Source organism: Rhodofomes roseus (genome assembly GCF_022264815.1).
Source record: "Rhodofomes roseus strain CIRM-BRFM 1785 chromosome Unknown C8Q71scaffold_12, whole genome shotgun sequence".
Taxonomy (NCBI): domain Eukaryota; kingdom Fungi; phylum Basidiomycota; class Agaricomycetes; order Polyporales; family Fomitopsidaceae; genus Rhodofomes; species Rhodofomes roseus.
In genome coordinates, this window is record NW_025952968.1 from 834,649 (window position 1) to 860,321 (window position 25,673).

Here is a 25,673-nt window from a genome sequence, read left to right on the forward strand (position 1 = left end):
AATACCCACTAAAAACCTAGGGACTTTCGTCCAGTCGTCTTGTAGGCCTTGTTCGTCTCCAATCAACTTTGTCCACGTGGACAGCACCAGTAGCCTTGACTGTGCTAGGTGACCAAAGCTCTTCTTCGTGGCCACAAGGTCAAGCTGCAGCCGTCTGTTGATCGCCGCGTACCAGCGGCTTGTGATTGACCTCCGTGAGTGTTGCCAGCCGGGCGTTTCGGCGTGACCTATGACCCTCTCACATCGTAGCTTCCATGCCAGGTACGCGGTCTCCGAGACAGTGATCCGCCAAAGTCGGCCCAGAGCTTCTTGTGGTTTCTCCGTGGGCGATCTCGGGTATGATCCTCGACCGACTGCTAGGATGTCTTCCAACGACGGTTTCACCCAGGTTGTGGATCGTCGTTGCCATAGGGCGAAGATGCGAGTTGCCTGTCGGGTAACCTCCTTCGTTACTTAGTGCGTTCTCGACTAAGCGCCCATCGCGGTTCCGCCACACGCGCGCCGTGCCGCACTGGCAACTTCGTACATAAAAGGATCAGACCAAGGTCAGACCTGGTCAGAACGCGCTGACACTCACAACACCGCCCACCGACACTGCAGCAATCTGCGGCCGGCGCAGCGTTCACGACGAGGCACGGGCTTTCTGGCTTGCCGGCTATGATCATGGTATGCAACGGAGACTAGGCTTTCTGTTGCTCTATCATTTAATTTATTACAGACTCGACAGACACAGCCACCGTTGCAGCCAAGTGTCAGTACTTCATGTGCCAGTACATACGGTATTATACATGTCACATGCATTCATGAGGTACACTAACTACTGTATCGATTTATCGGTGCGTATGCTACAGTGTGTTGCAATCTGATTGGGATACAGCTCAAGACTTCTGCTACAGCTCATACCAATGCTTCTCACCACTCTGCTACAACTCATACCAATGCTTCTCTCCACTGATGAACCAGAACACATGCTGCTCTTCTTCGTTGTCTGGCTCGCCCACTTCGATGCTTTGGCCTACGTGCGCATCCACCCGCCGTTCAATGTGACCCTGATCCTTAAGATATCTCAACACGTCGTTGACCTCCTGTCTGTCGTAGACAGATCGCAATCTCCAGCGTATTTCAGCCTGCCGCGGACCGACTGTCAGTGACGTCCCAGCCTCATCCGCAGATGACCCACCTGCGTAACACCTGGGCGGAAGAGAATTACACCGGCGATAGCTCTCAACGCAGCCTCCCATACGTCAACGATCTTCCGTCCGGCGATGTCGAGCCACCTTCGGGGATGTATCATCGCCTTCCCGTCCGCACCTTGAGAGATGCAGACCGCCCACGGTCTAATATGCTCTGTCGCCACGAGAACCATGGAAGTATAGCCGGTCCAGTACGCAAGGGGTGTGTCACTATGCGTAATTCTTGTTAGGACCGCCAACGCAGATTGGACCCGTCCTCGCTTAACTATCCCCTGGAGCAAAGGCTGTCAGCGCCGGCAGTGAAGAATCAATGAACGATGTAACTGACCATGATGTGATCTTTCTCAAGACCTTCTGCGACAGCATCCTGTAGCTCGTCGAGAACATCATTCACAATCTCAGACTCCTCGTCGCCGACGGTCAGTAGAAGCTTCGATTTTGAGGCCTGTAAACAAGCTTGACAGTCCACCAATCCGGTCGTATCCTTCTGACAGAACGCCGCGCTCCCGTCCCAAGTTTTACCGTGCTGAGTGACTGGCGATGGTTCCGATGGCGAGACATCCACCGAAACACCATCTGATAGTACGGGATCAATAGGAATTTCAAATGCTATTTGCTGCATGGGCGAAATAGCCACTTCCGTCGGTTCTGCGATTGCCTCGACCGCTGTGGTTGTCTTCGTATCTTCCGTCCGGTTCGATAGACGGACCATGATGCCGGTCTCAATGTCATCGTCGTCTAAGTACGGCAAACGATTAGATGAGTGGGGCTTTATCATGAGCCGTAGGAGCAACTTACCGGCCTTCTTGCTGTTCCAGTCGAAGGCCGGTCGTCTTGCCTGAGGACTAGAGGTATCTACCTTGAAATTGATCTGCGCAAAAACTCATCAGCGCATGGCTCAGGCAAGCAAGCGCTGCAGGGTACCTTATTGATAGAGACCAGGTCGAGCAATGCCGCCATATCACCATCGCTGGACAACAATGACCACTCTCGCCAGGCGTCCGGATCTTCGTCTTGGCCAAGAACGTCTTCAAGCGCCGCTGCGTCCTGGAAGACATCCTGAGGCATAGAACCGCCGATAGCGTTTTGATTGCTGCATAGAGGTAACGTCAGTAAGAGCTTTGCAGCGCTAATCAGGTATCATGGACCTACCTGTCCGAGATTTTGAGCGTCCTCCCTGGTCTGCTCTTAGAGGGATCTCGTACGACCTTCGAGAGTACTCCTCGAGCAAGCATCGTTTCTGTCGCAGCTTTGACAGCATCCTCACCGACGGAGTGTAGCATCCCAGTAGCTGCTTGTATGTCGTAGAGCTCATTCGGCGTGCCTAGTACCATCTGAAACCCAAGTCAGCCTTTGTGGTATATGCTCATGTCGGCGCTGCGAGGCTTACCTTCATCGCGGTATCTGCGACAAACAAGTTGTCCGAAGAGTACTCAACGACTCGAGGCATCTCTCGCAGATCAGTCGTAAACGCATGTAGCGCCAATTGCTTCTCGCGTCCCTCTTCAGCGGAACCACTCCACACAAAGTCAAAGAGAGGGGACGCGATCGGCTTTTCCTGGATCTCCCAAAGTGAGGTTAGATGCTCGACGTCACAGGGTAGTGCGAAGGTCGCGTCCCGGCTCAGTTCCACGAACCCGACACGCCTATGAACGAAAGTGAGAAACCAAAGGAGCTACTGTGAAACTTCATTTCTACATACAGCGCGTTCTTGTCGACATGTTTCCGCAGGAACTCCAAGTGCGCAATCATGTCGAAGTTGCTCGGGCTTTCGGGATCCTCATCAGGTAGCACCTCCGTTCCCCGATGCTGCATCCAGATGTCGTACCACTTGTCCTCCAGCCGTTGAAGATAGGTATCAGCGCCAGGCGACTCTCTAAAGTGAACAATACGCTGCCGGACTGAGTTCTTGGGGACTGCCGGGAAAGCTTGACTCAATGCGGCGAGATCAATCCTGTGGTGTCCACGGCACCGAGCTCTGATAATGGCGGAAGCATCCCGGGCCAGTTCGTCGTACTCCCTGTTCCACTGGAATCTGTGCCGTCGAGCAGGACTTGCCGGTGCATCTCCTGTACGTAGACGTAAGTTGGGCGGTGTATGCAGAGTGGCTCTACTAACCGTCTTTGGCTTCCTTTCCCCTCTTTGATTTCCTGACAGGCTGTCGCGGAGCAAGTGGGGGACCCTGGGATGCTATGAGTTCCCTAACGGACTTCTCAGGAGCGGTTGCGACGACAGGCGGTGGCGGAGCAGGTGCGACTACCGGTCTCGCCAGCAGCACTTTGTTGGCACTCAAAACCTTGTCGGCGGCAAAGATCGATTCCTGTATCGCTTGCGCGATCTCGCTCTCCCACTTCTCGTGATTCTTCCCCGAGCTCTGTAAGAATCGTGTTCGAAGACGACGGACTCTGGCAGCGGCCAAATCCGTGAGGGGCGCAGGGTGAACTTGAGCGACCATGTCGTCCCAGTCCCGCTCTCGCTGCGCTTTGGCTTGGGCAGCCCTCTGCGCTATCATGGCCTTCGATTGAGCATCCCTGGCCTTCGATTCCTCCGCCCTACGTTCCGCCTTTCTAACCATCTTCTCTTTTTCGTTCAAGATCTTGTTGTGCAGGCTCTCGTAGAAGCGTACAACCGCATCTTTTGGTGCGGAGATTGCAGTACATAGACGGTCCAAGCGATCACCGTCTCGACCCTGCAATGGTGTGTCTCCGCTCGCTAACTCCACATGCTGCTTCAAGAAAGCCTCCTGGTTGGGCGATAGGGCGTAGCTGTCAGTCCACGAGGACGGACGGCGAAGCACTCTACCGAGTTCGCTGGCCCCTGTCAGAGGCTCTCCTAGCTCTTCAGCTGGGACCTGCTTTGCAGCCGCCTTGTCTTGAGCAGCGATTCGCAGCTGGCGCCAATACTCGTTACTGTCTGCAACAGAGTGGACTGACATGCCCTTCCAGAAAGGCGGCGAGTCTTCTGACAGAGCCCATATATGCACAGCAGCCGACGCATTGAGTCGAAAGTACCCAGGAGCCGTGACAGGTGTCCATGTTTCCACAGGAGCCACGTCGAACGAGGGAGGATGATTAGCTGTAGAATCGACTGTGATGGCCGGGATCGCAGAATGTGAGGAAAGGAGGGGGTCCATGACCTTCAATCGGCATAGAATCTCCAAAACACCCAATAGCCGATCCCGGGCTCTCCAACGCCCTATTTGCAGAGGGTCGCGTATCGTGGGTGAGAGTTGCCCTATGGGTGTCAGCGCGCCTTCGGGCGAACGTAGGAGCTTGGCCAACTCGTCGCTCTGGACTTGAGAGGACACAACGGCGCAGTAGGTGGAGATAGGTAGGTCGTTCAAGAAGAACGAGAAAGCGACGATCCGTTCTCGCGCCGATACGATGTTGACACTGGATGTCTCCGATTGCAAGAAATCGGTTGTCCAAAGGTGCAGAGCCCGGGCTCTCGCAAGTCTACCGACGATGAAACCATGAGACTGGGCTATGGTATTCTTGTCATTGAGGACGGCATCTAGCAGCGGATCGCTGCTCGAGTGAGCGCCCTTCCGACCAGTGGGAGTAACGTCATCCTGTACTGAGTCGTTTGCGACCGATGAACCTCGCGCGATCTGGTGCCTCGCTCCACCATACACGACAGGCTCCTCCAAAGTCTTGATCGGCGCCGCAGGAGGAAACTGCTGGATGCTGATGCCGCTCAAGAACGTATGGAGTTCGGCGTCGGGTATCTCGGGAAGGTAAGCAATGCGAATGGGTCGAGTGGTACCTGTAGAAACCTTGACCGACGTAGTGATGAGCCTGATCTTCCCGCGAGCATCCAGATCCTTCATAGTTGCCTCGACCGTGCGCTTGTCCATCCGCGATCCAATACGAGTACTGGTCGCTTCTCCCGCGCTTGTCACCTTCTCCACCAAAGCCGCGTGTGCATCGTAGAAGTCCTTGGAGCTGATGTTGATCATCCCGCCGGCATCTTTCACGACGCGAAGCAATTCCCTTTCCCGGCGAGCTTGTATGAGCGTCGTCTTGGAGCGAGCATCGCGATTGGCACCGTCAGTACCTCCGCTAGACTTCAGGCGTTTGGCTAGTGGTGCCTGCACAGCTGTTTCCGACTGTGCCCGCTTGGCACCGGTGTTGCCTGGTTCGGGACTACTCGTTGTAGGCTCTGCTGCGTCCGTCACCTGGCGGCTGCGAGTCAACAAAGTTTCGGGCCAGGAAACGATCATACGCACCGTCTTAGCTGCCGAGCCAGTGTGACTAGTAGCCGATGTGTTCCCCTCGTTAAGGAGAGTAGGATCGATGGGAATGTGGAACTGAATCGACGTGCTATCGGGTAACGCATTTGTATCTGTCGGAGTCGGGGGATTGGAGGGCATCTCCACCCCGGACGAAGCCTCAACAACAGTAAGGCCAGGGCGTAGCGGTGACTGAGGCTCGTCCTCTCGTGGAACTGCAACACATGGCGCTCGATCATCAACGTTGAGTGGGGGAACGACGTCTATGTCATGACTAGCCGAAGGACCAGCCATTAGTGGTGCTCGTGCGCTATCTGTGCCTTCAGCTACGAAGTCTTCGTGTTGGTGCTGATGCGCGCAGACCTCGACTACGTTGGTGGCTGTAGGGAATTCCAATGTCGGAGGTGGTTCGACGTTCTCTCGCGAGGACCCTGGAGAACAATCTTTGCGAGATGGAGCATCCTCGGTGGTTCCCGACGCAGCAGCAGCGGCAGCAGTAGAATCGGCATCTGGCAACGGCTGCTTGCGAGGTCGACCGCGTTTCCTCGGCACGGGCAATGCTGGAATGGACTTGTCTGCGTGAGTGCCCAGAGCAGGTTCAGCAGTAGTGCTGTCAGTTTGTTTGCGGTTCGATCGACGACCACCCCTCGTAACGCCCGATTGTTCTTGTAGAACAGGCGGTGATGTCGATTTGGATGCAGCGATAGTCACATCGGCAGAACTCGCTGCTGGGACAGATGATGCTTGCGCCGTCGCGTGTTGCTGTCGCTTCGGAGGCCGTCCTCGCTTCCGTTTAGACGGTGGCTCGGAGTCGTTGGTCACGACAGTGCCTGCCCCCTCATCCACGTCGTCGCCTCTCTTCCTCTTCTTCCCTCGTACGCCCGCCATCTTCGCAGAACTTGCTGGCTCGACGCCTGGAACCGCAGCAGACTTCCGTGGTCGTCCTCTCTTGATGGTACCATCTGGAAGGACGGGGTTCTTATGTGGCCTCTTCGCCTTACTGGCACCGGAGGCTTTGGCGAGGTGACCGAGTCTGAGGCCGTCTACGTAGGCATTGTGACCGGCTTCATCCTCGAAAAATTGACTCTCGTTGACATCCATAAAACCTCCCGTGGTAGCGAGGTCGACATCGTACGGATGTAATGGGATGTCTTCCTTAATAGCCATGAAACGAAAGTGTGCGACGGTCCAGTATTTGTAGTGACGTTCACGACGATCATATTCGAAATTGTGGGCGATGCCGAGATCAGCAAGGTGTGGGGGCGGGGAATTGGTATGAAGGCGTTCGAGAAATAATTCGACAGTACGTCTGTCGAAGTTACCGAGCGCATTGCAGAGGTCCTGCAACGCGGGAGGTAAGTGTCAATCTCGGAGAGACAACTCAGGGAGACGCACACCAAGTGTCAGGCCCTTCTCGCCTGACTTATCCAAGAGATCGATGATCTGTCTGTGCAGGGTGAGGTTCATGATGAGCGCGTCGCCCCCCTCTGTTTCATCTTAAAGTAAGGTCAACCGTCGATTCTTCGTGGACGCATGTTACGTTGACGTACCCGTCGTACCCTCTTCATGTGGCAGGATGTCTTGACTTTGCCGCGCAACCGAGTCGTTCACGTCCAGCAAATGGATGCAAGTGACCAGCTTTTGGTTCTTTCCGCGAACCCTGACCTTCTCGATCACACCTTGTCTGATGAGTTCATTTAGACAGCGGGCTGTGAATTGTCGTCGATTGGCTTTGGTTGGATTTGCGAAACCCTGCGACAAAGGAGTAAGCACTGTATATGAGATGAGTCCTGACATTTCCTGACCAGTTTTAGCAGCAGATTCTTAGAGGCATGCATGAGACCCGGAGAATTCTGAAGCAGCTTCACGATACGCCCGCGCATGAGCTCCAAGCTGGATAGATGCCTTTCATCGATAGGATCGAATTGCACAGTCGGACCACCGCTGAACTCCGACTCGTCTTGATCCTCTTCTTCATCAGACCCCTCTTCTGCAACCCTCTGTTTCGGGACCTCCCGTGCCTGTTTCTCCTCATCAACGATACTTTGCCATATCGCGTCGCGTTCGAATAGATCTCTGTGAACCAATGTACTTGTACTGACATGTGTCTTCTTGCGTTTCACCCTGGAGGAGAAAGTCGGGATAAGCGATCGCATATGTTCCATGACGCATATATCCAATACTCACACCAAATTTAGGGAGAGAAGCTGGTTGATGAGATAGTGACACGTCTTGGGATCATAGCCAGACTTCCTTGCGAGGTCTACACTGGTGATGCCAGCTTCACGTCCGCGCGAGATGAGTTGCAGAGCCGTGTACACCATGGGGCTAAGCTTTGAATCCTGAATGACGCTAACGTGAGCGAGTAGCTACCGCCTAATCCAAGAAGACTTACGCGGATGTGTGACCCAGTGAGAGCCTTGAAGATGGTATCAGGGTCGACAGCGACCCTCAACTTATCGCCATACTCTCTTCTGAGCGCGTCCAGAGGTTGGGCCCCTGCGTCCTGGACAACTTGGAGGACGGCTGGGGGAGCTTCGACAACCTCCTCGCCTTTCGCTTTGGCTTTCCTCTTCGCACTTTTCTGCGGGGCTATATATACCTCCGTACCAGCTCCTTCGGGGACCACGCCTACTCGTACGTTCGGCTGTTGAACGAGGACAGCCCAGATGAAGGCACAGTATGCGTCGTCAATCTTCTGCCCAAAAGTCGTACCGCGACGAGCATAGAAGCGTTCGATGAAGTCCCGCAGTCTGGCGACATCACAGCCTGCATGTAGTCGAGAGATAATCAGCATATGAATGGAGACAAAAGCTAGGCACAGTCGCAGATTCGAACCCCTGCCGGTGCAAATCGGGGTTTGACGCCGGTCAACGACTGAAACTCACCAAGGTCACCGTCATAGGACAGTTCTCGGAGACAATGTTGAATGAGCTCATCCATGCTGTACGCGCAGAATTTGAGTCCAACGACGCACTGCGCTTGAAGGCTTGCTCAGTGGCTGGAAATCCGGCATGAAGCCACTCAGGCTCAGGCTGTCCGTGACACGAGCCTTGAAGGCGTGTGGTCTTCAACATATGTAGCATCAATAGAAATTGTGTGCGAGAGAGGAACGGGAACCTACGACAGTAGCTTGGGGTAGTGGTAATGAAGGGAGGCGAAGACTCAGAGGCGCAGGCGTTCTGGATGACTCATCTAGTGGCTTACCATATAGAGACGAAACGCGGCGCCTAACTTCGGATCCTCCTCACAGTATGACTGCAATGACTGGAACATCCAAGTAACAGGCTATAATATGCGAGGTACTTATCAGGGTATTGTGTTGCTAGTAGCCAACGCAAGGATTCAGGTCTAAGGTCGCAGCGGACTCGACTTCGCGACCGCACTGGCATTTGCTATCAAGTATATGACCTTAGACTCCCTCCTCCCCTCAAGAACTCCGTGTTTATAGTCTGCCTAGTACAGGAGACTAGCATTCGCTCGAGCGATCGCTTGACCCTGTGATGGATCCGATTGTAGGAGGTAATGTATGCGGCTGATTGTACAATGCTGTATGGTATAAGACTGCAGAGGGACATCACCCTTTCTAGCCTCTTTTGCGCCTACGTCTGTGACCCATCTAAATTCGTGAACAGACACCCAATGTGAGAAAGGAAACATCCACACACAGCCCTCAGGCTACACCGACGCATCAGCACGTTGCGTGTCCCTCCTTCGCCTCCCATAGACTCCGTAGGACGTCTGTGAAACCAATCTTGCCCAACTGCGCGTTCTGCTCAAATCGCTGTACCAGCCAGCTCTCCAGCTTATCCGCCGCGCCCCGCCAGAGGGTCATCCGTGACTGGATCTCTGCGGTTTGATGGAAAGCCGTGCGATGGTCATGTGTTGGCGAGTAGCGGATGTTTTCGTAGCATGTCGCAAATTGAGATAGCGAGAGGTTGACGGATGTGATGGTTGCCTGTTGTGTTCGTGGGTCGATGAATGAGACCTCTCGTACAAACGCGTCCTCCGAGCCACCAAACAGCTGTACGAGTTTTCTGGGTCAGTCACTGGGGCGGGAGATCACAACTGTACACACCTTGACCACCCAAATTGGTGTCTTCTGCTTGCAGCCCAGTATCCGCTCTGTCCTGATCACGCCGGTCTCTGGATCGACGGAACGGTCCAGGGTATCGATCGTGACGACATGAGAACAGTGAGGATTGGGGTATTTATGCCACATCCCAATCACTACATGCGCCCATGGATGACTGGAGACGTCGTTAGCAACGTCGCTGGGATATCACGGTGCCTGGCTACTCACTCGTATTGGAAAAGCTGTGAAAAGTAGTGCATTGCAAGAAAAAAGCGACGACGAAGGTATGCGAGCTGAATACGAAGACGGGTGTAAGGTAATAAGACTCAGAGGAGGTGGGACCCGCACACGACAGCGGACGGCGGCGGTGGAGAGCGGTGCCTTGAAGGACCCAATGAGCGTGCGCGTGATTACAAAACCACCGATCCGTCTTTGCCCGATGCGATCGCCGACTTTGCGCCCTCCAAATGAGGAAGGTATGGCATCTCCGGTCCCGCTGCGTCATAAACAGGTGCCACCCGTTGGGCCGTGGGGTCGGCACTGTGACTTCGGATCCGGGGTCAAGCCACTATTGCAGTGGGTACGACACACCGCACGCACGACGTCCGGTCATCCTCGAGTGTCAAGTACGCAGCATCCTTACTGTAACGGGGAGTCGTGAGGAGCAGGAGACTCTTCAATTACTTATGAGCCAGCGCCGTGACGCCGAATTGTTCATCGCATCGTAGAGAATGGGGTCGTGAACAGTAATACAGAAGCGGGGTACACGTACAAACAAGAGAACATACCATCCAGAGTGTTCATACCAACATGCCGTGACATACAACGTGCTTACGCCTGCTCTGACTGCAGGGCCTGCAGTTCGACAAGTCTGGCCCTCATCTTTGGGCTGAAAGGAATTTTCGATGAGCATGTTAGCACGAGGATCAACATGGATGTACGTACACTTCAAGCAGTTTTGCTTCGAGAGCTTCCTTCTCTTGCTGAAGTGCCAGTCGCTTCTCTGAATCAAGTTTCGTGCTATGGATGCACAACGTCAACCGAGACGGCTATGTCGAGATCCAGAGAAAGACGCACAAGACATATCCGCCCTGACCATCATACTGCAGAATCATCGAGTGGTACCTCCACAAGGACGGTCGATGGGAAACGGTCAGTAGCGTTATTCCGAGCTTGGCTGCGTGCTCCATCATCCTGCCCTCCATGTCTGGCGGTACGAGGGAAGTCGCCTCATCAAGTACGGCATACTATGACGAATACATGAGAGCAAGTCTTGAACGACAGTAGACAGGCTGACCTTCGGCCGGTGATAGAACAGGCGCGCCCAAGCGATCTTCTGCTGATCTCCTCCACTGAGCGCATCCCTCCAATCGCGTGCAATGTCCCACCCCCCTTCACGCTCGACAACGTTGTCCATCTGGACAATAGCAAGTATAGCAAAGAGATCGTCGTCGGTCATGCCCCCTATACATGTTGTGTCAGCGATCCGGTGGAGAAACGTCGGAATGGACGCTCACTTCCTTCCATGTCCTCTCTGCCGTGCGGATATATGACTTGATCCCGGAGCGTGCCCAAGGATAGGTATGGCCTTTGCGGGATCAGGATGAATTGCGACGCCGGTGGCTTACGGACGATGCCACCTGTCCCGTTCATCGTTCAATATCTCACCGACTAAGAAATTCCCAGTAACTCACCATAGACAGGCCAAAGGCCGCCTAAGATACGGAACAACGAAGACTTTCCACAGCCTGATAACAAAAGTATCGTTAGCCGCAGGCAACATCTGAAGATTAATCCTGACCATTTGGTCCCACGATGAGCAAATGTTGCTAGTTTCATAGGTCAGTCTCAACGCGTGCTTCAGTTGCTCCAAGCGCATACCCCTGGTTTCACGTAGAAGCTCAAGCTACGGACGAGGATGTCGCCATTAGGGGTCACGATCGGCACTGAATCGAACTCAATCTCGTCCGACTCGATGATGACACCCCGGCCCTTGAGGACTGGATGGAGTATGAAATCAATGGCATAACCACGCAAAGAACCACTCACTCTTCGCATTCTCTTCTGTATTTGCGCTGCTGACCAATGCCTTCTCAAATTTGCCCTTACGGACGTCGGACATCGTCTCGAGCAGCTGTGCTACACGCGCGGTGTACCCCGCAAGTTCGGAGAGCTCCTTATATGAGTACATCACACGCCCGAACGCATCTATGGAGCTCCATCGGTACACAGTCAGAGGCATAGGATCAGATGGGTAGGACATACCCGACGCAGACAGCAGTAATCTGCGGTTCGTGACGAATCCTACACATAGAACATGAACCTCGTTCAACTTCCTTGGACAGCATACTCTTTACCTTCCGTCCGACCGCCTAAGTCGAGATTATCTACGCCAGGGATCTTGAAGAAGACGGGGATGGCACATATGCACAGCTAGCAAATGCTCAGTACTTGCGCGCGGAGTGTACAGACAAGCTAGACGTACACCGAAGCTTCCCCACACCCACTTGATGATTCCCTCTTCGGCGCATCCATGCCACCATGCTTTCCGCAACACCTTGGATTCGTGTTGTACTAGACCTGCGTACTCACGTTCAGCCAACATCTTTTCAGTGTTCTCGCCGCCGAAGAACGCGATTTCTTCCGCGAACTCCGCAAGACGAGAATGCGTGTGACGCAGGTTCCCCGCTAGCTGTGCTGACAGTGCCGTATACATGCCGAAGGGCGGCGTGAGGGCACGCACTAAGTGGTCGCGGTTAGACTCGCTGAGGCTGGCGGAGTAGCTGGAGACTTACGGAGAGCCGCGGATGCTTGCACGGCGAAGGTGAGTGCAAAGAGTCCCTCCGCACCCACGTTCTGGGAAAGCTGGTAGTTGTAAAGGATCATGTCTAGAATCGGTTTCGCAACGTTCGCGTAGATGGCAGCGAGGTGAGTTGAGAATCGCTGTATATCGTGGGTTATCATCCTACACGACGTGACCTGGTGAGCATTCGACCGGTGAGGGCAGGATGCATGGACTGAACTGGTCCGGATTCTTGATCCTGTCATCGAGGTTCGCTAGGCGGGATCGTCGTTTAGCACACGTTCCTCGGCGAGTCAACTCTACTTACATAACTTATAGAATATCTTGAGATCTTGTGCAAGCTTCTCGTCGCCTAGATATTGTTTCATGACTGCATCAGTCAACCGGGTTCTATATGCAAGGGCAAGCTTGTTCTGGATGTAACTGAGCCAGCTGTTCGTCCACGTTGCCGGGATTGCGACGAGCAGCCAGCGGAGTATATTGAGGAGGAAGGGTATTGGCTGTGCTCTGACTAGCGACGCCACTATCCTAAAGGTGTAACGCATCCAAGCCATCATTAGTCAAATTTTGTAGAATGAGGCATACAACGGGTCTCACCTGCCATCTAGTGCAGCGACGTATAGCGATATGACAGTCCGGAATATGAGCAGGCTAGAATGCATCACGAGAAGCAAGGCTTCCTTCGAGCGTAGACTCGGTATCACAATACGCAGGATGGTGGAGAGACGTTGATAGAATACGGCATCTATCTGAATGGACACACTTTAGATACAGCACGACGTTTGCAAGGTGCACAGTACTTACGGCGACCCTCTGCTTCTTCCCGTCATTGCCGTCTGTTGCCTTGCCCTTTCCTTTGTCCCTCTTAGATGGCTTGGAGGGGTTTGACTTTCCGTTCAGTCCGAGATAGGTCGTCGTCAGGATGTGTGCGACGAAGCCGAGTAGAAGGGCTCGCTGAATGAGAGGTCGATGGGTTGAATAGGCATCCACCAGCTTCTTTACTTGCTCCCCGGTGGGACGTAGTTTCGAAGAGAGGAGTTTCGACTGGACAGTCATGACGGCGATGCAGATCCCGAGGCCAGCGGGCTGCAGGACACAAAGTTGGGATTAGCTCTTGAGTAGCTTCAGTCTCTGCCAGTCGGGCAGCGTTGAATGGAGAGCGCCCACGGGCAATATAGATCGAGTGCAGTAGCGCGTGATTTCGCTAAGGAGGCTTCTTCGGCCGTTGCCACGAGTCCGTCCTGGGCCTGAGGACGGTCTGATGAAGGCCTGAGGACAACTGCAGCCTACTGCACTGGCCACCGACGCGTCTTGACCGCGACGCGACGCGTTTTGGAGGCACGCCCACCATCTGTACTCACAGAGCCATCCTCTCGCACCAACCCGACCAAGAAAGCACTGTGGCATCATCGTCCGGTGGTATTGCGACCTTCTGCTAGTACGTATAACTCAATTCTAATAATTGGCAGCCATATGCACCGCCGAGCGCCCGCATCGATGTCATCGATTCCCATTGGTCCGTAGTCCATGACTCTGCAAACATGATCGGCTTGCTTTGGTTCAGAGTCTCTCTTAGCCTTCATGTCTGCGAACACGGAAACCACCTCCACCCATGGTCAGGGTCCCAAAGACGATGCTCCTTCCGGGGCGGCTTTGCAGGAAGCAGGCCTCACCGCCGTAGACCAGCCGTTGATCTGCGTCGACTTGGACGATGTGCTCAGCCAGAGTAACCGTGTAGTCGGAGAATGTAAGCTCGACGTATGACCATTGACCGAGGACGTGGCTAACGAACGACTTTCGCTCTCAGGGCACAACGATACATACGGTACGCGCATGACGCTGAAGGACTTCCATTGTGAGCTGTGATTAGCCACATTGACCTTCATACATGCTGATCACCCTTGCTGTCCAGACTACTATTACTGGAGGGTGAGATGCCCTGCATCGTATGGCTTTCATAGCGGCTCAATGGAAGCGGACAGAATCCGTACTGGGGCAGTCCGGACGAGACCTTCAGGAAAGTTGACGAGTTTTATGCGACTACGCGTCTTTACGAAGCACCACCGGTCGAGGGTGCTCTTGAAGGTGTGAACGCATTGAAGTCCATGGGATACCGCCTGGTGCTGGTGACCGCTAGGCAAATTCGCGAACTGCCGAGGACGAAGGAATGGGTTGACCAGCACTTGAATGGCATTTTCGACGACATCATCTGTACCGGAATGTCTCAGGAGACACTTGCGGATGAGACGATGCTCATAACGAAGCTGTCAAAAGCTGATGTGAGTACGTTCACCTTCGTAGTCAGTGACCTTCCTCAGCCATCTCGTGGATCCTAGGTGTGCAAGAAACTCGGCGCAAAGCTCATGATCGACGACTCTGTCGAAAATGCTCTCAAGTGCATACAGGCAGATCCTCCGGTGCCTGTGCTCCTCTTTGGCGATTACGAATGGAACAAACGGAGTGGCAAGTACGTGCACATCAAGGATGAACTGAGCTTTGACGAGCGGACCGAGCGGGAAGGAGGGAGAGAGTGGTGGCATGACGACGATGTCTCGATACCAGAGGGCGCGCCGCTGACTAGGGTGAATAATTGGGAGGAGGTTGTAGGATGGGTAGAGAAGAATTTGAAGCCGTAGGTTCCCAAATAAATGAATTTGACGATCCTTGTTGCTGTTGTATTCAGTGCATATGTACCTGCAAACATCAGATTAACCGACTATATCCCATTCGCAGACACTCAGGCAGGTGCGAGTATAACACTTGTCATTGACCAACGAACGAGTGGTCTGGCAGCGAGGCAAGCTCAGGCTACGTTCTACAGACTACATAGTAAGTGCTAATACCCGAACGGGTCGAATTCGGTGTTTAGTGCACGTGCTCGGCGCGCATCCCACCAGCGTGCGCGGCGCGTCCGCCGTTCTCCTCACCCCGACACGGTGACAGGGCCCGTCTCACGCCCGCCACACAACTTGAAAGCCCCGCACTTGTATCGTTCTCCTTCAGCCATTCGCAATTCGCCATATTTAGGCACTGAAAATCGCATAAAGTATCTCCTCTGCTTGTGCACGCGCGACAGCCTTTCCACACCTTGAGACGTGGGCGAAGTTACGGTACACCATGGCTTCGACATCGATTTCCGGGCAAATACACTCCTTGCTCCAGGGACCACGAAGGGAAAAATCTGAGGCTGACACCCTGGCCTTTCTTGAGGCGCGGTTCCCAAGTCTTGACGAGCTTGGGACCGCTCACGGCCTCCACGCTGCCGTTGAACAGGCTGAACATCAGGATGAGGAGCTCACAGATCGAGTACGCACGACCTCTATCATCTTTCACAGCCTTCCTCTAGACTGAATGCTTTAGCTCAGCTCGCGCGCTCTCGAGAAGCTATTGACGCATTCATTGTTCAAACTCGCGCACGCACTCAAGAGTATTTGCAAACGGCGCAGGACCTTTCGTTGTTACGTCATTCTCTCTCGGACGAGCTTTCGCACCTCGCGGACCAACTGGAGTCCTCGCTAGGGAGTGCAGACCGCAGACCCACATTGCTGGAGGACATAGAGTCCTTTCACCGTAGCCTCAAGGAGTTGGAGAGCGTAAAGGGCTACGTTCAAGTCATTGAACATGCCTTGCAACTAAGGTATACATGTCGTCTCTCTATTCCGTGTCGTTGCTTACAATAAATCTCAGCGAGCGCGCTGTGAAGCAGGTCGACTCGGCCATAGTCCTCTCTTCCTTGAGTGAGTATGAGGCATTGGAACACTTCGTTAGTTCCATACGGCAAGCGTGCGCACCTGTGTACGAAGTTGCTGGGCAGCAGCAGCTTCATATACTATCATTCCTCGAGACTCTCAGAGGTCAGGCTTGGGCAAACATGAAGCGTGCATTGTCAAGGTCACTCAATTTCGCTCGTCTTGGGAGGGTTTCTGACGATGCAATAGAAGTTTACTTTCTGCCGCCGAGACATTGAGCTGGCCACAACCTGTAGACTACGTGAGCGCAGCTCCGGAAGATAGGAAGCGATTCGAACTCGCCTTCTCGAACTATCTAAGGCTGCAGTTGATGTGCGTCAGTGTTTCGTCGTGAAAATGCAGAGGTTGACGCTTCTCTAGGGGGAGGGCAATACGTCATCCAGGCACTGATACATCCATTCGCGAGGATGGTCTGTATCCGCTGGAGGCATTAGCTGAACCTGTCGCACTTCGGTTCAAATATCACTTCGAAGGAACCAGACAGACGAATAGACTCGATAAGGTCCGCGTCTTCCATACCGCAAGTAAATTGTGACGACTAACGCAGCGTAATCAGCCCGAGTGGTACTTCACACATGTGCTCAATATTTCACATGAACATCGACCATTGATGGAGAAAATTGTGCAAACGCTCCTTTCTGCCACCGATTATCGGGGGATAAACGCATGGGTTAGTGCACTCTATGTACCATGCACCTGTGTGCATCGAGTTGATTCTTCGTGCAGCGGGAGTTCACGCTTCTCCTTCTGCCTCTCCTCGAGCGAAAACTACGACGAACTATACCCTCATTGCTTGCGCACCCGCCGGTTCTCGCACATACGATCTATGAGGCTCTTGCATTCGACAGTGCCTTGCGAGAACAGGGGTTTGAGATTATTGGAACAACAGCTGCTAATGCGCAAGCTAGCCCCGGTGCTGATCAGAGCAAGTGGGTAGGAATCACTGAGGTTATCCTTGGCCGAGGGGAGTGGTTCGAAGCATGGATGGAAGGCGAGCGACAATGTCAGCTTCACTTGACTCGTGTCATCGTTCGCTGCTGACCATGCGCCGTCATCAGTCGCAACGGATCAGTATGTGGACATCATCAGCTCCTCGGATGCGTGGCTTGTCGCCGATGACAATCCTGATGATGCCATCGTGGTTGAACTCAACTTGAGACCAACGAACTCTGCCAGGAGAGTCAAGGCATTGATTGAACAAATCACGGGTGGATAAATCTGCTGAAATGTAATTTGTGTCGTGTCGCTAACACGTCTTGCAGACCGTTACTCTCCCCTCCCCAAGTTCCTTCATCGGACGCAATTCCTCATCACTGTGCAGCTACCGATGCTCGAAGCCTACCATTCACGCATTTCTTCATCACTAGACGCATTCGAAACCTTGTCATCTTCGTTGATGCGCGCCGTGCCCGGCGCCCTTGGGAGCGTCGGCGTCAGCTCTGAAAGCATGGGGCGGGCGGCTGATCCTCAACGGCTCACAAGCGGTGTGGAAGGCGTGCAGCGTCTCTGCAAGGCGCTCATCAGCGCGCGGTATATCAGTGCAGCATGTGATGCTTGGGGAGAGGAGCTGGTGAGCTAGCAAGATACACTTCTTGTACACCGGCTTACTGGGCTTTTGATCTTCAGTTCTTCCTCGAACTGTGGGCAGAAATCAATCGCGAAGCACCGCTACGTTCGCGTGTCGCGGGCGTGGCTACGCTACCGAGTCCACGTGGGGGCGAGAATGATGAACCCGAGGGCACAATTTTCGACGCACTCGTCAGTCAATATGGAAAACTGGGTGAGCGGGCTGAAGACATGATTGTTCATACTGTTTGTGGTGAAGTGGAAGCCGGATTGAAGGCACATTTTATGGGAAGCTCCTCCACGTGAGTCAGCACAACTCGTCGTTAGAGTGGACCACTGACCGCTATGTGTGCTTCAGCCAAGTTACTCCGGACGTGAGCCACGAGAAACAGGATGACATTGCCTTGGCGTCCACCCTATTGGGCCCCCTTGCTGTGCTGTCGTCCGAAGTGTCATTCCTACACTCAATACTCTCGGCGAGGACCGCGGCTACCTTGTATCGTCGCATTGCATCACGTCTAGCCTCGCATATTCTCCAGCGCCAGATATTCTACCGCGGTCGGGGTCGTATTGGACTACAAGAGGGCAAGGCTATCCTAGCGGAGAGCGAGTTGTTCGTGGAGACGTGTCAGATCGCCCTCGCACGCAGCGACAGGAATCGAGCAGAGGCACCCTGGAGGCAGCTACTGCAAGCTAGTCGCCTCATAGCGCTAGAAGGCATTCGACGGCAGAAGGTACTGGACTCGACTTTCGGGGTCACTGATGATCAGGAGTGGGAAGAGGTGATGCTAGAGGCTGTTGGTGCTACGGAGTTGAACAGAGAGGAGGTCGGGCAAGTGCTGCGAACTCGGGAAGATTGTGACAGGTGATGTCATCACACAGTGCGGACTGCTTCTATACATATTCGACTAGCGCGTCCACTATGCTTGTCTTCATGTTATTATCGCTCGGCTTCCAATGGGGCTTTATCTGCAGGAGAGTTCGCGTTTCGAAGGTGGTTGTTCTCTGCGTGCACCAAGATCTAGCCTAGTCAGCACCATAGTATGGTCAATGACGCTTTGAATTAGACTGGCATCATGGCCGATCACTTCACTTATGTTCGTCCCTAATCGACGTCTGCAGTTATACAACCCATCTCACGTCCCAAGTATTTGACGCGATGCTTCACAAGGTACAACAATACTAGATGATCATTCGAGGCTGCCATGATTGACAGTCCGCTATGGATACATAGTACGAGCAAAGAACGGGTGCCGAGTAGACGGCGTTTAATAAATTAGATCATGAGTCGCAGCGCAGCCACGATGAAGTCGTCATTCGTGTCATCAAATTGTTGCAGCAGGATCCATGTTCAGACGACGGTCAGGCCACCCACGAGCGCGCTGCCCAGTAAGACAGCGAAACTCGTGAGCGTAGCCTTGGACATCGTCAAGTGGTCGCTGAACGCGCCGTTGGTTCTCGGCAAGAAGGTGGCCATGGGAGGAGCGGGGCGGCGGGCGGCACTGCATCAACAGATTCAGTACCGAATCGTATGGAATAGCCAATAGCACCTACAGGGTAGTCATACCAGTGGCAGCCGCCGTACCAGAGCCGAGGGCTTGAGTAGCGGAGGCCACCATTTGTGACGCCTTCGCTTGGTCTGAGCGGGAGTAAACCAAAGGACTGCAAGGAAGAGGAATGCTACGAACCAGTCGGATTCACCATCTGCACCAACGACGCCATTACGGCTTCGGCGTTCTGAATGGCATCTTAGAGTGGTATATCTGTCAGTCGACAAAGCACAAGCCTAGGGAAGTGTAGCACTTACCACCGGAAGCGGGCGTGGCTGCAGACGGGTCTGTAGCGCCCGTGGCAGCAGATGGATTAGAATCGGCGCCAGTCGAGGTCGATGAGCCATCACCACTGGCCGAACCGTCCGTTGGCATGCTTGGGTTCCCTTTCGAGCTCGCAGTAGTTGAACCGCTCGAGGCATCACCTGATGGCATGCCATTGTCAGGCGTTGCCGTGGAAGACGCATCTGCGGTAGAAGAGGAATCCGTCGAGGCCGTCGAACTCGAACCATCGCCCAAGCCGATCGAATCCATACCACCGGTACTGGTTGGGTCGGATGCAGAAGAAGTGGCAGAGCCATCAGAGCCGGTACCGGAAGGTATCGACGCTGAGTCAGTGATAGACGGGTCGGATGATGTGGAAGTTGATGCCGAGTCAGTGGCGGACGGGTCGGACGCGGACGTAGCAGAATTCGAGCCATCACCGCTGGCCTCGCCTGTGGAACCAGTGCCCGAGGGCGTTGACGACGAGTCAGTAGCGGACGGGTCGGACGAACTGCCACTAGGATTGGTTCCGCTAGATGAGCCCGAGGAGCTGGGCATTGCGCAAGTGGGACTGCCAGAATCGCTGGGTGAAGAGCCAGCCGATGCACTGGCAGGATCATCCGAGGACGTTCCCGTGGGCATGGAACCGGCAGAGCTATCAGATGTCGTCGCACTTGAAGACGCGTCTGCAGGGTTCGAGGATCCCGAAGCTCCTGTTGCATCGCCTGAGCTGCCCGATGTAGCGGTCGGGTCGCTGACGCCATCCGTGGACGACGATGCATCAGGGCCGCCCGAGCTCGTGGGGTCTGTAGAAGCACCTGTGGCCCCCGCGGCAGAAGCAGAGTCCGTAGCACTGGCGTCACCACTGGCACTGTCAGTGGGTAGAGAGGATGGGCCGGAGGTATCTGTGCCAGAAGATGAACTCGTAGGATTCACGCTAGATGAATCGTCTGTGCTTGACGATGGATTCGTAGGAGTCGCACCAAGCGAACCATCCGAGCTGGATGCACCCGTGGGACCTGCACTCGCGCCTCCGGCTGTAGGGGTCGCAGCCGCCAATGACGATGCTTCGGCAAAGAACTGCGAGATACTAGGTGCCACTACAAATGATTATTCAGCGCAGACTCTGCATGCGCAAGCTACGGCTACTTACGTGTAGATGGCACGATGGACATAAGCTGATCCTCCAAGTTTTGAATTCCCTGTACACCCCCAATGTCGCCGAACGCGCCGCCAGAGCTCGGACCAGAACCCACGGCTACAAAGGGACGATCAACGATTGGGCTTGACCCTCTTAGCAGTATCTACTCACAGGCGTCTTGGCGTCTGGCTGGACCAGTGAGGTCCACCCTCGGCGTGGGCACGTTTCTCTTCATCAATCCATGACGATCTAGGAAACTCGGGATTCAATCGCCCATTCGTCGACTAGGGATTGACACGAGATACTCACCACCTGCGAAGTCGACCTGACGTCTGAGGATGGGGGCCGCAGCAACGCTGTTGACCAAAGCAAGCAGCAAGATGACATGAACGAATGTGTTGGCAAACATGATCACTGCAAGCAATGACGTCGATAGAAACTCGTGAAGAAGCGAAAGAGGAATAATAGCCGGAGGAAGAACCAGGTGTGCGCTCAGCGTCGACACTGGGGTGCATCCATGCTTCGAGCGGCATTATATACGGTGCGCCTTGGTGCATGAGGGTGCATGACAGAAGGCGGTGTGCTGCCAGTGAAACGATCACCACCGGCATATGCATCGCCTTGCTGCCGTGGACTTTGTGCCAGTCTGCGTCGACTCTCGTTCGACACGGATACTAGAATAGTGAGGCCACCTGCGTCCTTAGTCGATATGGTAGTGTGTCGGTGAGGCCGGTAAGGTTCTGCTGTGAAGGCGACCTCACTCTCCCGTGTCGGCGAGTGTTCAGCGCTTCAGCTTGCGGGCCGCTCCTCCGGAACGCGCCTCTTGACAGCTCTTGACCGGTGACCCGGGCCGCCCTTCGGCGCCAGCCACCGCCAACAGCCTTTGAACGCTTCGACCATGCACTCGCATTGCTCTTCACTGATTCTTTGGTCTTAAACACTCACGCAGTTTGATGACTCGGACGATCACCGTGTATACTGTGCGAGTTAGTGGCTTGTGGCTTTCCGGTTCCTGGACCCATTGAACTTCCAACGGGCCGACGTGGGTGGATCGCAGACCCTCCAGCAACTTCGAGTGCACCCCTGCGTCCGACAGCAGCTCTTTGCTAGGTTTTGTGAGACTGTCGGATGCAGCGACGTCTCGTTGATGGCCTGGACATGCATCCGATACCGACTGAGAGGTGGTGGATCGGGAGGTGAGTGATCCACCGAGTCTTACACACCGCACAGGTACGGTCCTTGGGAAATCAATGCTGCACAGTGGTCCGAGTTTCGAGACCTATTTGGTACTGCCAGTGGTCTCAGGCGTGCGTACGGACATGGACAGATCAGAGTCCTCACGCGCCCCGGGCCTAAGGGACTGAGCCGCGAGACACGTTGGAAGTTCTCATCAGTATTGCCTCTCTGTCGCTCCCGAATTCTTCGCCAATGGCAGGGCGATACAGTGACAATCCGAACTGACGTACGCAACACTCGGTACTCAGCCCTGAGTCAACAGTTTGGCACTTGGGTCTTGCTACTAGGACGCAGAGACTCCCCTGTCTCGTTCGACTTCAAGTTGACCGTATCACACTCTGGTTCATGCGTCTTCATGAGCAATAGACCGAGAAGATGGACCTACCTTGAAGTGTCGGGCTTTGTACACCCGGTTTTGGTCGAACCCATCTCGTCGGCGATACCGCCGTAGCGACCGAATAATATGGTTGAGACCACTGGCGAGTTCAGTGAACGTTGACTGTTGATGGTGACCGCAATCTTCTACGTCTCTCATCTACGTGATACAGTCATCCATACGGCGTTGACCTTGGCGATCACACAGACTCGACGATGCGTAGGGATCCCGGATCGCAAGTTATGCATCCCGTCGATCGATCATCGGACTACGTACACCACGTCACGTTGTGGCAGGACCGCCCGGACACGATGGCCAGCTATGGAGGCTCGAATATGCCTTCATGATGACAGCCCGGGCTGTCTGGTCGCCTCAGTAATCGCAGGCGAAGTGCGGAGAACACGACAGCAGCGTACAACAGCGTCAGTCATTAGAGATTCCTCGAGCGCAGCGCTTGAGTGTACAGCGTCTGAGGTGGATGCGATCATCGACTCCTTGCAACATGTACGGTCAGATGCAGCTGTGTATTCACATTTTGAAATGTTGGTGAGTTCTCTCTTTTTCTCTGTTCCGCGGACGAGAAATCGCGAAATTGATTTGACTTGCCTGACAGCAGTGTTGGATGATGAGATGGTCAACATTCCTACCATGCGTTCCTCGTCTGAAGATGACGTGTGTGCGTCTATCAGGCAAACCGCTTGTTCCACGCAGTGTCCGTCGCCGGAAGTCCCTAAGGTGCCCACACCCTAGACAACAACTTGTTCTGTGAGCTAAAAACACTCTCTTTGGACCACTGTACGTCTCACGATGATCTATACACAGAGGAATGTCGGGACCTCTCTCGCTGTTCCGACCTGTCCGCACCCGCGAACGCCACGGAACGTTCCACCCTGTGCGACCGGATGCCACTCTCGAACAACAGACCCAGATATCCTAGTGAACAACCGTCGAAACGTTGCAGCCACTACGCCCACGGAGGCCCACACTGGCATCGGCATCCCGGTCGTCAGTTAGAAGGACAGCGGTGGCTTCTCTAGCTGAAGTTCCGGACCTGACAGAACTACGAACTCACCCCAGCTGGCCTGACAAATCACACTGGCGCCGCTTCTCCCTGCAAGTTTGATATGTCAGGAAAGCAACGGCGAATAAAATATGCCAATAGGTGGAGATACTCTGGACGGTGTTTGAGTGATTGTGGCTGACAGCACTGTCATCTAGCAGACCACGCCCGCGCTGCGAATGTCGAGGCTAGCACCGCCGCACGCTGTTCTAGTCAGCGGCAGGGGCGAGATGGGACGCGGAGGAGCACGACGCACAGATTCCTCCGGTTCGATAGCCGCTTCCTGTCTGGGATAAAAGGCTGGTGCTTGCTGCCCGGTGTCCTCAGCCCTCAGTTGAACTGACCGAGCTCAGCTTCACAAGAACAGGTACTGGCTAGTAAGTGCAGAGCTCCCCGTACATGTGGAATGCATACTCACTATATTTGAAGCTTGTCTTGCTGACCCGCATCCCGACTACCATACACCCGACTGTCTCACCTAGTTCACGCTTACAACTTAACGTCCAATAATCTCTACACCGTCACTTAACGACAAGCAAGATGCGTTCGTCCACCGTCATCGTCATTGCTGCTCTTCTCTCTGCCCCTGCACTCTCGGCGTACGTGTGATTTACATCGTATCATGACGGGCACCCACTGACACTGTCCTCTCAACCCCACCCAGTGCTCAGGGTAGTGAGACTACACAGAGTTTTCCGAGCCACTTTCGCCATGAGAAGGGCCTCAACCACGAGTCGTACCGCCACAACCGCGTAGCTCGCCCGTTCCGCCAGCAGGCGCGGGGCCACATCGGGCGCCGCTACCGTCAAGCATCCGATGAACGCGTTGGTGAACATTATTACCCGCACCATGACCAACCCCGCTACCCGGCTGGCCACCGTCAGTACGGGCGCTATACAGACAGTAGAGCGCTTTCGGTCGGCACTGCAGTAAACGCTGCAAAGGACGCATACACCATCGGTACAGATGCATACGATGTATATGAAGCTGGCAAGGACGCTTGGAAGGCGATCAAATCACGGTGAGTCTTCGTCCATGCACGCGGATGCTATGGACGTTCGTGTTGATATTATCTGCCACAGAGCGGATGCCTCTGGGGCAATCTCAGTAGGAGGTGCCCTGCAGGCGGGCAATGACGCAGTCCAGATCGGGAACGACGTCTACGACGCGTATGAGGCTGGCAAGGACGCGTGGAGCCAGGTCAAGGGGCGGTCGCTGCTGGACGAGCTTGACTGAGTGTCATCTTGCCGGACGTGTCGAGAGACACAGATAAATAAGTCGGCTCATTTGCTAGCACGATTTAATGCACTGCCTGTTGGCCAGCCTGCAGGTGACTGCTTCTCCCCAGTGATCGACTTGGCGGGTCGGAGCTGCCATCAAGCCGTCGAGTGGAAACCAGCCGCCCTGCCGAAACTGAATTGTATTTGTGTGAGCCTGTGGGCGTATTTCCTCTTGGCCAGTCATTGATCCAATTCTTGGCTGACACGAGACCTCCGTGCACTGCGATCGACACCCGCCGCCTCGTCAGCCGGCGCCGCACTGTGTATATAATGCATGCATTTCTCGAGCTCGACCGTACACTTATCGCAAACCGTCATCTTCGCTCGTGCCTTTCGCTTGCGCGTCCTTCCAGGCGACATTATCTGCCTGTGCGGGTGTACCTTGGATCATGCGCTATGACCTCGCCGCACGCAGCTCGCCGCCCGGTTGCCTGACTGGATGTCGTCATACTATGCATGAAGATGTCGATCGGCCGACTGACGGCGGGCCGGTTGCTGGGACCAGTCTGTGACCAGTCTGGGTATAGTCGTACCGTGCGTGAGTCTGCCGGCGATCGCGAGACGTCACCTTTGCCTATCGTGCACCCCCTGTCTGCTCGTCAAAAAGCAGCCTCCGAAAGACGGGCTCACTTTTGGAAGCTACTCAGAACCCTGTTTCATCTACCACGTACCATTTACTTCACCTCACAGCAAGCACCCGCGCCATACAGAACTCTGCGGTTCGGGCGCATGTCCGACTCCGACGCAGAGGGACCGGAGGCTTTTCCGAGAGCCGCAGGCGTTGTGGGGTAAGAACGGGCTATCGGTTTTGCCGTGCCGGCGTTGCGGGACCGATGTCGCGCTCCCCGCAAACACGTCAACGCGTCGCACGTGTTCGCAGCATCGCGGTGTAAGTACCCTTCGTCCCGCTCAGCCTTCGTGTACCCTGCCCAAGCTCTTCACACCACACATCGACTAGGCATACCGCGGTGGCCCATGCAGCACATGGGCGATGCTGAGCGGTGTTCCGGTATGGTGCCAACTGCAACTCTCACAGCCGCATCGGAGGATCCGCATCCTACGAAGGTTCTGACTGACGAAAGCGGACGGGAAATCATCGTCCCATCATCCCCCCGCGGGGCTCCACATCAGCACACGACCCTACCCCGC

At 54.6% G+C, this 25,673-nt stretch overlaps 7 protein-coding genes across 7 annotated transcripts; 3 read left to right on the forward strand and 4 right to left on the reverse strand.

Annotated features, from left to right (window-relative positions):
• Positions 1-794: 794 nt before the first annotated feature.
• Positions 795-8,482, reverse strand: C8Q71DRAFT_99456 (uncharacterized protein). The gene is made up of 16 exons (XM_047929237.1): positions 8,313-8,482; positions 7,820-8,193; positions 7,612-7,766; positions 7,230-7,548; positions 6,975-7,176; positions 6,820-6,920; positions 5,422-6,765; positions 3,312-5,370; positions 2,896-3,262; positions 2,584-2,839; positions 2,346-2,527; positions 2,118-2,286; positions 1,992-2,064; positions 1,522-1,931; positions 1,181-1,465; positions 795-1,127 (listed from the first exon to the last, which is right to left on the reverse strand). Exons 1-16 carry the CDS (start codon positions 8,365-8,367, stop codon positions 924-926), a joined length of 6,555 nt encoding a protein of 2,184 aa, XP_047778222.1. The 5' UTR covers positions 8,368-8,482; the 3' UTR covers positions 795-923.
• Positions 8,483-9,009: 527 nt separating this feature from the next.
• Positions 9,010-9,902, reverse strand: C8Q71DRAFT_763711 (MSF1-domain-containing protein). Its single transcript, XM_047924016.1, has 4 exons — positions 9,728-9,902; positions 9,503-9,674; positions 9,093-9,448; positions 9,010-9,032 (listed from the first exon to the last, which is right to left on the reverse strand). Exons 1-3 carry the CDS (start codon positions 9,757-9,759, stop codon positions 9,116-9,118), a joined length of 537 nt encoding a protein of 178 aa, XP_047778223.1. The 5' UTR covers positions 9,760-9,902; the 3' UTR covers positions 9,010-9,032; positions 9,093-9,115.
• A 241-nt stretch (positions 9,903-10,143) lies between these two features.
• Positions 10,144-13,525, reverse strand: C8Q71DRAFT_763713 (adrenoleukodystrophy protein). Its single transcript, XM_047924017.1, has 17 exons — positions 13,107-13,525; positions 12,900-13,051; positions 12,610-12,830; positions 12,523-12,556; positions 12,295-12,464; positions 11,985-12,241; positions 11,857-11,932; positions 11,765-11,803; positions 11,549-11,707; positions 11,381-11,499; positions 11,301-11,328; positions 11,194-11,247; positions 11,017-11,139; positions 10,797-10,963; positions 10,577-10,746; positions 10,445-10,519; positions 10,144-10,388 (listed from the first exon to the last, which is right to left on the reverse strand). Exons 1-17 carry the CDS (start codon positions 13,356-13,358, stop codon positions 10,331-10,333), a joined length of 2,154 nt encoding a protein of 717 aa, XP_047778224.1. The 5' UTR covers positions 13,359-13,525; the 3' UTR covers positions 10,144-10,330.
• On the forward strand, positions 13,526-15,038 carry C8Q71DRAFT_763714 (uncharacterized protein). The gene is made up of 6 exons (XM_047924018.1): positions 13,526-13,721; positions 13,772-14,049; positions 14,110-14,157; positions 14,215-14,231; positions 14,285-14,581; positions 14,639-15,038. The coding sequence occupies exons 2-6, from the start codon at positions 13,884-13,886 to the stop codon at positions 14,936-14,938; spliced, it is 828 nt and encodes a 275-aa protein (XP_047778225.1). The 5' UTR covers positions 13,526-13,721; positions 13,772-13,883; the 3' UTR covers positions 14,939-15,038.
• A 194-nt stretch (positions 15,039-15,232) lies between these two features.
• C8Q71DRAFT_763718 (RINT-1 family protein) lies at positions 15,233-18,872 on the forward strand. The gene is made up of 11 exons (XM_047924019.1): positions 15,233-15,608; positions 15,668-15,939; positions 15,990-16,193; positions 16,241-16,363; positions 16,412-16,553; positions 16,608-16,721; positions 16,778-17,054; positions 17,110-17,259; positions 17,314-17,621; positions 17,678-17,919; positions 17,976-18,872. Exons 1-11 carry the CDS (start codon positions 15,420-15,422, stop codon positions 18,484-18,486), a joined length of 2,532 nt encoding a protein of 843 aa, XP_047778226.1. The 5' UTR covers positions 15,233-15,419; the 3' UTR covers positions 18,487-18,872.
• Positions 18,781-21,398, reverse strand: C8Q71DRAFT_763722 (uncharacterized protein). The gene is made up of 7 exons (XM_047924020.1): positions 20,882-21,398; positions 20,744-20,821; positions 20,585-20,689; positions 19,425-20,531; positions 19,306-19,365; positions 19,172-19,256; positions 18,781-19,119 (listed from the first exon to the last, which is right to left on the reverse strand). The coding sequence occupies exons 1-7, from the start codon at positions 20,979-20,981 to the stop codon at positions 18,969-18,971; spliced, it is 1,686 nt and encodes a 561-aa protein (XP_047778227.1). The 5' UTR covers positions 20,982-21,398; the 3' UTR covers positions 18,781-18,968.
• A 2,386-nt stretch (positions 21,399-23,784) lies between these two features.
• On the forward strand, positions 23,785-24,480 carry C8Q71DRAFT_724425 (uncharacterized protein; the record flags this gene model as incomplete). Its single annotated transcript, XM_047921635.1, has 3 exons — positions 23,785-23,843; positions 23,909-24,265; positions 24,327-24,480. 3 exons carry the CDS (start codon positions 23,785-23,787, stop codon positions 24,478-24,480), a joined length of 570 nt encoding a protein of 189 aa, XP_047778228.1.
• Positions 24,481-25,673: the final 1,193 nt, after the last annotated feature.

What these genes read in the sequence shown, in the direction of transcription:
- C8Q71DRAFT_99456 (XM_047929237.1), bottom strand. Translation starts at nt 8,367, where the DNA reads ATGGATGAGCTCATTCAACATTGTCTCCGAGAACTGTCCTATGACGGT. An exon ending in CTTCTCTCCCTAAATTTGGT is followed by an intron (nt 7,549 to 7,611) that starts GTGAGTATTGGA and finishes TTTCTCCTCCAG; the next exon opens with GGTGAAACGCAAGAAGACAC. An exon ending in TTGAGAAAGATCACATCATG is followed by an intron (nt 1,466 to 1,521) that starts GTCAGTTACATC and finishes CCTTTGCTCCAG; the next exon opens with GGGATAGTTAAGCGAGGACG.
- C8Q71DRAFT_763711 (XM_047924016.1), bottom strand. Translation starts at nt 9,759, where the DNA reads ATGCACTACTTTTCACAGCTTTTCCAATACGA. An exon ending in TCACAGCTTTTCCAATACGA is followed by an intron (nt 9,675 to 9,727) that starts GTGAGTAGCCAG and finishes CGACGTCTCCAG; the next exon opens with TCATCCATGGGCGCATGTAG. An exon ending in CACCAATTTGGGTGGTCAAG is followed by an intron (nt 9,449 to 9,502) that starts GTGTGTACAGTT and finishes AAACTCGTACAG; the next exon opens with CTGTTTGGTGGCTCGGAGGA.
- C8Q71DRAFT_763713 (XM_047924017.1), bottom strand. Translation starts at nt 13,358, where the DNA reads ATGACTGTCCAGTCGAAACTCCTCTCTTCGAAACTACGTCCCACCGGG. An exon ending in AGGATCAAGAATCCGGACCA is followed by an intron (nt 12,465 to 12,522) that starts GTTCAGTCCATG and finishes CACGTCGTGTAG; the next exon opens with GATGATAACCCACGATATAC. An exon ending in GCTCATCGTGGGACCAAATG is followed by an intron (nt 11,248 to 11,300) that starts GTCAGGATTAAT and finishes TTTTGTTATCAG; the next exon opens with GCTGTGGAAAGTCTTCGTTG.
- C8Q71DRAFT_763714 (XM_047924018.1), top strand. Translation starts at nt 13,884, where the DNA reads ATGTCTGCGAACACGGAAACCACCTCCACCCATGGTCAGGGTCCCAAA. An exon ending in TAACCGTGTAGTCGGAGAAT is followed by an intron (nt 14,050 to 14,109) that starts GTAAGCTCGACG and finishes TTTCGCTCTCAG; the next exon opens with GGCACAACGATACATACGGT. An exon ending in CGAAGCTGTCAAAAGCTGAT is followed by an intron (nt 14,582 to 14,638) that starts GTGAGTACGTTC and finishes CGTGGATCCTAG; the next exon opens with GTGTGCAAGAAACTCGGCGC.
- C8Q71DRAFT_763718 (XM_047924019.1), top strand. Translation starts at nt 15,420, where the DNA reads ATGGCTTCGACATCGATTTCCGGGCAAATACACTCCTTGCTCCAGGGA. An exon ending in ATGAGGAGCTCACAGATCGA is followed by an intron (nt 15,609 to 15,667) that starts GTACGCACGACC and finishes GCTTTAGCTCAG; the next exon opens with CTCGCGCGCTCTCGAGAAGC. An exon ending in ATTGATTGAACAAATCACGG is followed by an intron (nt 17,260 to 17,313) that starts GTGGATAAATCT and finishes CACGTCTTGCAG; the next exon opens with ACCGTTACTCTCCCCTCCCC.
- C8Q71DRAFT_763722 (XM_047924020.1), bottom strand. Translation starts at nt 20,981, where the DNA reads ATGTTTGCCAACACATTCGTTCATGTCATCTTGCTGCTTGCTTTGGTC. An exon ending in TCAGGTCGACTTCGCAGGTG is followed by an intron (nt 20,822 to 20,881) that starts GTGAGTATCTCG and finishes CGAGTTTCCTAG; the next exon opens with ATCGTCATGGATTGATGAAG. An exon ending in GCAGATGGTGAATCCGACTG is followed by an intron (nt 19,257 to 19,305) that starts GTTCGTAGCATT and finishes ACTCCCGCTCAG; the next exon opens with ACCAAGCGAAGGCGTCACAA.